The following is a 10,341-nucleotide window of genomic DNA, read 5'->3' as shown; positions in this document are numbered from 1 at the left end:
CAAAGACTTCAATATAAGAATAAAACTTTTGGGGCTGGGAAGGTGGCTCAGTGGTAGAGCACTTGCCTTGCATGTCTAAGGCCCTGGGTTCGATTCCTCAGCACCACATAAGCAAAAAGAAAAAAGCCGGAAGTGGCGCTGTGGCTCAAGTGGTAGAGCGCTAGCCTTGAGCTGAAGAGCTGAGGGACAGCGCCCAGGCACAGAGTTCAGGCCCCACGACCGGTCCCTTAAGCACAAAGAGGCTCAGGGACAGCGCCCTCAGGCCCTGAATTCAAGCCCCAAGACTGGCAAAACAAATAAAAAACATAAAGAATGAAACTTTGAAACAAGATGGAGGAGAAACATTAGAACTTATCAGAATGGGGCCTGAACTCTGGGCCTGAGCGCTGTCCCTCAGCTCTTCAGCTCAAGGCTAGCTCTACCACTTGAGCCACAGCACCACTTCCAGCTTTTTTCTTTTTGCTTATGTAGTGCTGAGGAATCGAACCCAGGGCCTCAGGCATGCAAGGCAAGCACTCTACCACTGAGCCACCTTCCCAGCCCGGTAAGAACTTTCTAAAGAGAGTCCCAGGGGCGTAGAAAATAGAGATGGACAAATGGAATTCATCAAAATAGTTTCTGCACAGCAAAGGACATTGTTATTAAACTATAAAGACAGCCAACAGACTGGGAGATCTTTATAGCTATATATCTGAAAAGGGCCTAATATGCAAAATATACAAGGAGCTCAAGCTCCTCCCCAAATTAACAATCCAATCAACAAATGGGCAATGGAACTAAATAACTTCTCAGAAGAAAAAGTAAGAATGGCCAATAAACACATGAGGAAATGTTCAATATCCCAGGCCATAAAAGAAATGCAAATCAAAACAACAATGAGATTTCATCTTACCCCAGTAAGATTGGTCAGCATTGAGAATTTGAACAACAATAAATGCTGGTAAGGATGTGGGGGAAAAGGAATCCTATTACACTGTTGATGGGAATATAAACTAGTACAACTACTCTAGAAGGTAGTTTGGAGATTCCTCACAACTAAATATAGAACTTCCTATGATCCAGCCATACCACGCTTGGGCATCTACCCAGAACATAACAAGTCAGGATATAGTAAAGACACTTACACATCCATGTTCATTGCTGGACTATTCATAATTACCAAGTTTAAAAACAGCTCAGATGTTTTTCAATAGATGAGTGGCTCAAAAAAGGTGGCACAGGGGCTGGGAAGGTGGCTCAGTGGTAGAGTGCTTGCCTTGCATGCATGAGGCCCTGGGTTCCATTCCTCAGCACCACATAAGCAGAAAAAGCTGGACGTGGTGCTATGGCTCAAGTGGTAGAGTGCTAGCTTTGAGCTGAAGAGCTGAGGGACAGCGCCCAGGCCCAGAGTTCAAGCCATGACCGACAAAAAAAAAAAGTGCATATAAACAATGGAATTTTACTCATCCACTAGAAAGAGTAATATTATATCATTTGCAGGGAATGGATGTCCCTAGGATAAATCATGTTAAGTAAGCCATGCTCAGAGAGAAACAGCACATTTTCTCTCCTATGTAGAAGTGAGATCTAAAATACAACTATTCATGATAACAAATATAGGACTCAATGCATTTGCACACAAATTGGCTAAAGGAGGCTATACTTAGGGGAAGAAATCAAAGGGCATAACCCCTCTGAGCAAGTAAAGTACTGTTTATCAAAGCAAATACCAGGAAATGAAAACATGGTTTTGGGCAGGGAGGGCGTGTTGGGGGGGGTAGCATAGCAATGGAGAGAGGAAGAGTTAGCAAATGCAATCTCATTGTATTCAATGTACTTTTTTTTTGTTGTTGTTGGTCATGGCATGGGGCTTGGGTGCTGTCCCTCAGCTCTTCAGCTCAGTGGTAGGCTAGCGCTCTACCACTTGTGCCACAGTGCCACTTCCGGTTTTCTTAGTGGTTTATTGGAGATAAGAGTGTCACAGAGTTTCCTGCCTGGGCTGGCTTTGAGCTGCGATCCTCAGATCTCAGCCTCCTGAGTAGCTAGGATTACAAGTGTGAGCCACCATGCCCAGCTCTCAATGAACTCTATATAAAAAATGAACTATGTAACTTGTGGTTAGGGATGGGAGGGGGAAATGGGGGAATGAAGGAAGGGGTGACACTAACAAGTATTGTCTAGGGGAGGGTGGGGGGGATGGGAAGGGGAAACAAAGGAGGAGGCTACAATGCTTGATAAGAAATGTACTCATCTTGCCCATGTAATTGTAACCCCTCTGTACAGTATTTTCACAATAAAAAATAAATAAATAAAAAAGAAGTAGTGTCTAGGTATTCATAAATACTGTCTAAGAAGTACTGTCTATATATTCATAACCTGACTTACAGAATTATAACCCCTTTGTACAACTTCTTAATAATAACAAAAAAGAAGAAAACTAAGAGAGCTTGAGGTCCTGCGTTCATGTTCTGGTAGTAGGAAAAAAAAGAGAGCAAACAATGCCTAGGAGAAAGATATTTATAAGTAAGCATAGGCTTTTTTGCCAAGTTTTCCATAAATAACAAACACCTTTTTGTGAAAGAAGACATGTCATGCAAAGTGGAATTTCCTTTTGAGAGCAAGGTTTAATCCTGGTCCAGAATTATGTTTTAAAGCTCTATCAATTCTACCACACTGTTGTAAGAATCACTCAGGTTTTTCCCTCCCTTAAGTGTTCTGAAAAACCAAAGTGGCTAACCACAGCCAGCTTAGCCAAGGAAGTGAAACACATTGACCATCATTTACCAGAGTACACAGATCACGCATTTCTTGGTGTCTCTGGTAAAGTCTATTTTGTCTGCAGTCACTGTGTTCTCCTGATGTCTCTCACTGATGTTCTGTAATAAGATACTCTCAAATTCCATCGCTTAAATCTTGTTTTTGCCTTTTTTCCCTTTGGGTGCGCCTGGCCAGGAGAAGCCCCGCAGGTAAAGGCAGTCAGCCGCATTGTGGGCAATGTAGTGGAGGTTCAGCATGGCTGCCGGACTGAAGATGTCCACCTCGGGCTTCTTCTGCTTCTTCCCGCGAGACTTGCCTCCTCCTTTCTTCCCTTTACCTGGCTTTCAAAGACAAGGGCAGATGTGAATGAGAACATTCCTTTTGAGAACCTTGACATCATTTTCCATATTTCCGCATTCAGTATAAGGGGGAACCTTAAAATGAAAAAAATTTAAAAAGTGTTGATAAGGAAGTGTTCAAAATAACCAGAAGAGTCTGATAGCCTATTATAATACAAAGGAGCGGCTAGGGTTCTTTGTTTTTGTGCCAGTACTGGGACTTGATCTTGGAGCCTGGGTGCTATTCCCTTAACTTTTTTTTTGGGGGGGGTGGTCTGTTGTGGGGCTTGAACTTGGCCTGGGCACTGTCCCTCCGCTCTTCAGCTCAAGGGGAACACTCTGCCACTCAAGACAGCACCACTTCGGGTTTTCTGGTGGTTTATTGGAGATAAGAGTCTCATGGACTTTCCTGCCTGGGCTGGCTTTGAACCGTGATTCTCAGATCTCAGCCACCGGCACCTGGCTTCCCTTAGCTTTTTTGCTCAAGGCTAGTGCTTTACCTACCACTTGAGACACAGCTCCACTTCTTTTTGGTAGGTAATTGCTGGCTTCCAACAGCAATCCTCAGATCTCAGCTTCTCAAGTAGCTAGGCTTACAGGCAGATGCCACCTGTAACCAGCTTACATTTTATTTTTTTTTATTTTTTATTTTTTTGGTCCGGTCGTGGGGCTTGAACTCTGGGCCTGGGCGCTGTCCCTCAGCTCTTCAGCTCAAGGCTAGCGCTCTACCACTTGAGCCACAGCGCCACTTCTGGCTTTTTTCTTTTTGCTTATGTGGTGCTGAGGAATCGAACCCAGGGCCTCAGGCATGCAAGGCAAGCACTCTACCACTGAGCCACCTTCCCAGCCCCATCGAGCTTGCATTTTAAACACATGAAATTCATTGCATACACGTCTATAATTCTCTTAGGATACTGAGTGAGTGAACATTTTCAGTTTCTGGGCCCATTCATCTCTTTGGTCTGCTCAATGAATTCCATGGGCCTTCTTTCTAGTTCCCAAACTTGCAAAGCTCTTCTTGGTGCACACCTTGTTCTCGAAGGCCTTCATGTAACTTAAGGGTATGAGTTGTGGCTTCTGCTTGAGCAGAAGCACCTCCTAAGAAAAACTTCCCTAGCAGGACATTGGTGGCTCATGCCACCAATCCTAGCTACTCAAGAGGCTGAGATCTGAGAATCACCACCATTCGAAGCCAGCCTGGATAGGAAAGTCCATGAAACTCTTTATTTCCAGTTTAACAGTTAGAAGCCAGAAGTGGAGCTGTGGCTCAAGCAGTAGAGAACTAGGCAGTGCCCTTGTCGAGTCCAAGCCCCAGTACTGGCACAAAAAAAAGAAAATAAGAAAACAATAACCCCAAATAAAATCTCCCTAGAACTCAGGTAACTGTATATTACCCAAACCAGGCCACTTTAAACAAATGAACATAAACCAGTACTGTCCCAGGACAAAGCTGGATACCAATGCTCTCCTCTCCCTACCTGTACACCCCAACAAGGTTCCTGGACCTGAGGTGTCACTATCTATCTCTTACCCTAAGCTCTTTTCACTATTCAATACTGTTTATTTAAAACCTCCTCCTAGAGTTGGGAGCTTAGTGGCTCATACTTGTAATCCTAGCTACTCAGGAGACTGAGATCTGAGAATCCAGGTACTACGTCAACCTAGGTAGGCAAATCTGAGAAACTTATCTCCAATTAAGCAACAAAAAGCCAAAAGGAGAAGCATAGTTGAAGTGGTCTTCAGCAAAAAAAAAAAAAAAAAAAAAAGTCAATCTAGAGTTGAACCCTGAGTTCAATTCCCAGAACTGAAAAACAAGAACCATCACCACACAAAGGAAAGTTTTGCCTATGAGTTCACTACCAAATTCTCTTCTCTCCACCAATATTTGGCATACTACAGGGATGAATAAATATTTGCTGAATTGATTGCAATTCAGATGCAATGCAGGACTTGGGTTTAGAATGCAAGCATGGATGTCTGCTTTTCTAAATTTTAAAATATCGCCTTTATTCAGTCAACAAATATTCACAGATATCTGCTGTGTATCTGGCTGTCTGGTTGTTGTCATGATGCTTACAGTCCAGTAAGAAAAAGACAGTCACCTGGTCACAAACACATTTGCTGATCAACTATTCTGGGAAAAAAAGTTTCCCTGGAGTACATGGCATTACGACAGCACAGGACAAGGAGGGACAGCAAGGAAGGGTCTCTAAGGAGTGAGACTTGTCCCATTAGGACAAACAGCCTGTTCAAAGGTACTGAGGTTGCAGAGAACAGGGACAGTTGAGGGACCAAAACAAACAACAACAAAACCAAACCAGATCAGTGTGGTTAGTTTATAGGTAACGAGGATAGTCAGAGAGAGTTCAGTCTGAAATACCTTTCAGACAGCTCTGGCCTACAACCTTTGTCAACTAACACAATGGACTTTTATCCAAGGAGCAGAAGGAAGCCATTAACTTTCAAGGGCTTCCATTCCATGGGCTCTTGATGAAAAATGAGATTATTAACCCTGTGAAGTAACCCAGGAATGCCTCTGCATAAGGGAAGAAATACATAGCCTAGGGGGGGCCAGTGGCTCATCCCTGTCACTCTAGCTACACAGGAAGCTGAGATCCAGAGGATCTTGGTTCAAAGTCATCCTGGGCAGAAAAGTCTGCAAGACTCCATCTTCAAACAAATAGCAAAAAAGCTGGGCTGCGCTGCAGTCTAAGGGCTAAGGAGTGAGGCTTTCGAAGGCAAACTAGACACTTAAGGTGCCTTAAGTGAGGAGCAAATGGCTGTGGGATGGGTGCTGAAGAAGCAATAGGAAACAAGAGGTCCTTCTAAGGTGAGTCTTAAAAGCACAGCAATAGCCCAAGATGAGGCAGGTGCAGGAGGTGTCTAGAAAACTGTGAGTGGAGTGTGGGCTACAGATCGTCTTTTCATCTTATCAGAGAAGGTAGCATGGTAGATAAAATCTAGCAGGCTGGGGCCCCGCGGTTACCAAAGACTGCACAGCAAACTCAAGTACTTACTTTGGCAGACTGTGGAGCCTGATTTGCGACTTTGGGCGGGGCCATCAAGGACTCTGCGGGTTTGGAGAGACGCGTGAGAGGTGGTCACATGCTCCTGGATGAGACCTGAGGACCAGGTGGGCTCCGACGGCCGGCAGTGCAGTGGGACCAGGGCTCACTTCCTACTTCATGGTCTGCAGAGAAGCCCGCCAAGGGGGGTGGGAGGTGAGACCCGGCGACTGGGGTTTCACCCTCGGGTCCTAACGCTCGCGCTCGGCTATTTCCACTTGCGCTCTACCTCCAGTCTGGCATTTTGCTGGTTAACTGGCGAGTCTCCCGAGCTTGTCTACCCCAGCTGGCCTCGAACCCGCAATCCTCAGAGGCTGGCCTCCTGCGTCGCTAGAAGGACCTCCTCTTTCGCTTCCCTCACGGAAGACATCTTCGGTGCGTGAAAGTCGCTCAACGGGACCAGGCATCGCAAAGCAGCCACTCGGCAGAGGGAGGGCTCCGCGGGCTTCCACCTCGGCTTCCGGGGCGGGCGCAGCGCACCGAGCCCCGCCCCTTCCCGACCTCGCCGCCGCGTGGGACGCGCCCCCACCCCCGGGACGCACGCGGGGACGCGGAGCGCGGAAAGCGCGCCCGGGACGAGCGTTAGTTACCGTGGTCATCTTCTCAGCCGAGCCGGAGAGCGGGACACGCGTTCTCTTCCCCGTAGGCGGTGAAACACCCCAAATCCTCGGCTGCCCCGGGTGCAGGCTCCTCCACCCGCCACCACGCACCGACCTCCACCGCGTCCCCAGCCTTCTCCAGGCCCCTGAACCCGAGGCCGCAGCCCGTCCCGCGAGGTGTTCCGCGCGCGCGCACAAACGCCGCCGGCGCGCGCGTGCGCGCTGCTGGGCGGGGCCGCGCTGTGCTTACCGGTTGCCATGACACCGGGGCCCGGGCCTTACCGCCGGGTGGAGCGCGCCGGGCCCGCGGAGCGCCCGAGAGCCAGTCCACTGGATGTCGTCGGCGAGGCTGCGGGGCGTTGAGCGGGGGCGACTGCGGCTGCGATCGCCGGACCGCAGCTCCGCTCCCCCGCGGCTGCTCTGGGCGGGGCTCTGGAGGAGCGGGTCTGGCCGGCCTTGGACAGACCGCCACACACGGTGACCGCTTTTGGAAGAGGGGAATAGGGACTTTGAGGAGAGCCGCGAAGAGAATACAGTGGAGGAAATGTCTGTACAAGAATCGGTATGGACTCTAGAGAGGGTTGAGGTTCCTACACCCCAGGTGTGGTTTGATCGTTTGGCTTCCCACCCTGCCGGTTCACCATCATTTCTTCCCTGATTCCCCTTGGAAGCACGACTCGCTTTTTTTTTTTTTTGGTCAGTCGTGGGGCCTGAACTCAGGACCTGGGCGCTGCCCCTAAGCTCTTTGGCTTAAGGCTAGCACCTCTACTTCCTGTTTTCTGGTGGTTAATTGGACTTTCTTGCCTTGGCTAGCTTTGAACCATGGACCTCAGATCTCAGCCCCCTGAGTAGTCAGGATTACAGGCGTGAGCCACGGGTGCCCAGCTCTGAACAACTTTACAAAAAAAAATTGTACAAAGAAGTTGTCCTTTAACAAAGTAGTTTATGAATACAGTGCATTTTGATCCATATCACCCCTTTCAACATTCTCCCTTCCATTCCCTTCCCACCCCTTCCCTCACTCTGCTTTCTTGTGTAGGATATACATGGAATTCTTGACTGCAGTCTCCTCCTCTTCATCTACCTTTTCCCCTAGACCTCACACTATCCCCTTTCAAGTACCCCTTTCCTGGTGGTTTTTTTGTTGTTGTTGTTGTTGTTGAACTTGACTTTGCTTTTCTAAGGAATTAGAGTTCTCCCTTGAATTTACATATTTCAGTTAATTTTTTTTTTTTTACTTTTTTTGTCGGTCGTGGGGCTTGAACTCTGGGCCTGGGCGCTGTCCCTCAGCTCTTCAGCTCAAGGCGAGTGCTCTACCACTTGAGCTACAGCGCCACTTCCGGTTTTCTGGTGGTTTATTGGAGATAGGAGTCTCACGGTCTCTCCTGCCCGGGCTGGCTTTGAACCGCGATCCTCAGATCTCAGCCTCCTGAGTAGCTAGGATTACAGGCGTGAGCCACCAGCGCCCGGCTTCAGTTAATTCTTTTGCATACACTTTCATACCCCACAATGTATTTACTTATAAGTTTCTAAGCTAAATCTAGCTTCCACATACTTTCCAGCCAGTGTTACTTTAAAAGACACAAAGCTCAAGCAAGCATACTTTGTATAAACTGAAGATGTTAATTTAAGATAACTGTTCACCCTTACTGCAGAATAGCACTAGTGAATTTTATCTATGAATACACATCCTTATGTCTTCTACATAAATAGTAAAGCTAACTGTGCTAATCTTAAAATATATCACCAGAATGGAAGCGTGCATTCTTAGAATTTCCAAATTTAGCATATTCTATCACTACCTTTCTTAAAAGTTACACTCAAATCCAATTTCTACTCTGGTGACTCCCTCCCTCCCTGTTTTTCTTTCCTATTCTTTTTTTTTTTTTTTGTCGGTTGTGGGGCTTGAACTCTGGGCCTGGGCGTTGTCCCTCAGCTCTTCAGCTCAAGGCGAGCGCTCTACCTCTTGAGCTACAGCGCCACTTCCGGTTTTCTGGTGGTTTATTGGAGATAGGAGTCTCACGGTCTTTCTTGCCCGGGCTGGCTTTGAACCGCGATCCTCAGATCTCAGCCTCCTGAGTAGCTAGGATTACAGGCGTGAGCCACCAGCGCCCGGCTTTCCTATTCTTTTTATTGCATTAAAAATGCAGCAGCATGGGGCTGGGAAGGTGGCTCAGTGGTAGAGCGCCTGCCTTGCATGCATGAGGCCCTGGGTTCGATTCCTCAGCACCACATATGCAAAAAGAAAAAAAGCCAGAAGTGGCGCTGTAGCTCAAGTGGTAGGGCGCTAGCCTTGAGCTGAAGAGCTGAAGGACAGCACCCAGGCCTAGAGTTCAGGCCCCACGACTGGACCCCCCAAAAATAAAATAAAATAAAATAAAAATAAAAATGCAGCAGCATAGTACTGCATTCACTTTACAAATAATCCTCTACCCATGTAACTCCAATATTGAAGAGGTACATACAGAAACACTGAAATATTCTCTTCCGAAGTCTCCTCTGGTCAGCCACTGGGATCCCTGAAGTGAGAATCTTCTAGAGTAGTAAGAGCAGTCAGGGCAGACCTCAGAGTGGAATTATCAAGGAAAGGGGTCTCTTTAAAGGGACAGAGAATCAGTGCTGGTGGCTCATGACTATAATCCTAGTTTCTGAGGAGGCTGAGATCTGAGGGTTGTAGTTCCAAGCCAGCTGGGCAGAAAAGTCTATGAGACACTTTTTCCCCCCAGTCTTGGGGCTTGAACTCAGGGCCTGGGCACTATCCCTGAGCTTCTTTTGCTCAAGGCTAGCACTCTACTACCTGAGCTACAGTGCCACTTTTGGCCTTTTCTGTTTATATGGTACTGAGGAATCAAATCCAGGGCTTCATGCATGCTAGGCAAACATTCTACCACTAAGCCACATTCTTAGCCCCCTGTGTGACTCTTATCTCTAATAAACTACCCAAAGCTGGAAGTGGCACTGTGGCTCAGGAGGTAGAGTGCCCACCTTAAGCAAAAAGAAGCTCAGGGATAGCGGCCAGGCCCAGATTTCAAGCCCTAGGACTGGCAAAAGAAAAAAAAAAAAAAAGCTAATGGATAGTGCCCAGATCCTGAGTTTAAACCTCAGTAGCAACACACACACACACACACACACACACACACACACACACACACAGAGAGAGAGAGAGAGAATAGTTTAGACTTTGAGAGCCTTTCATTTCATTAATAATATATCCAAATTGTTGTACAAGAGGGTTTCAATTTAACATGTTCATTTATGTGTGTACCACATTTTGATCAGGTAGGTTTACATTGCATTTTGCAGCTTCTAAACTCAGCTAATGTATTGTGAAAGCAGTTATAAACAACACATAAATGAATGGACAGGCTGAATTCTAGTAAAAATTTTATGGAACTGCCTAGCAATGGTTCATGCTGCCTGTAATCCTAGCTACTCAGAAGACTGAGATCTAGTGGATAGTGGTGGATCTAGAGGCCAGTTGGGAAGAAAAGTTTACTTGACTCTCATCTCCAGAATAACTAGCAAAAAGCAGGGTGAGCAGTGTGTACTCACACTCTAATACCAAACAAACAAAAAGCTTTTATGGAAATTGAAAATTGAACT

At 46.9% G+C, this 10,341-nt stretch overlaps 1 protein-coding gene across 3 annotated transcripts; it reads right to left on the bottom strand.

The window, feature by feature from the left end:
• Positions 1-2,207: 2,207 nt before the first annotated feature.
• Smkr1 (small lysine rich protein 1) lies at positions 2,208-6,917 on the bottom strand. 3 transcript variants are annotated; one of them, XM_069996739.1, is made up of 3 exons: positions 6,730-6,917; positions 6,092-6,264; positions 2,208-3,077 (listed from the first exon to the last, which is right to left on the bottom strand). In XM_069996739.1, exons 2-3 carry the CDS (start codon positions 6,134-6,136, stop codon positions 2,886-2,888), a joined length of 237 nt encoding a protein of 78 aa, XP_069852840.1. In that variant the 5' UTR covers positions 6,137-6,264; positions 6,730-6,917; the 3' UTR covers positions 2,208-2,885. The 3 variants fall into 3 exon arrangements, with proteins under 3 accessions (XP_069852840.1, XP_069852843.1, XP_069852841.1); XM_069996742.1 differs by lacking the exon at positions 6,730-6,917 and adding an exon at positions 6,369-6,596; XM_069996740.1 differs by lacking the exon at positions 6,730-6,917 and having other exon boundaries at positions 6,092-6,596.
• Between the last annotated feature and the right edge of the window lie 3,424 nt (positions 6,918-10,341).

Source organism: Dipodomys merriami, unplaced genomic scaffold (genome assembly GCF_024711535.1).
Source record: "Dipodomys merriami isolate MVZ:Mamm:240054 unplaced genomic scaffold, mDipMer1.0.p SCAF_5, whole genome shotgun sequence".
NCBI classification, from domain to species: domain Eukaryota; kingdom Metazoa; phylum Chordata; class Mammalia; order Rodentia; family Heteromyidae; genus Dipodomys; species Dipodomys merriami.
The sequence above is the reverse complement of the archived record's forward strand: the minus strand, read 5'-3'. Positions and strand labels throughout refer to the sequence as shown.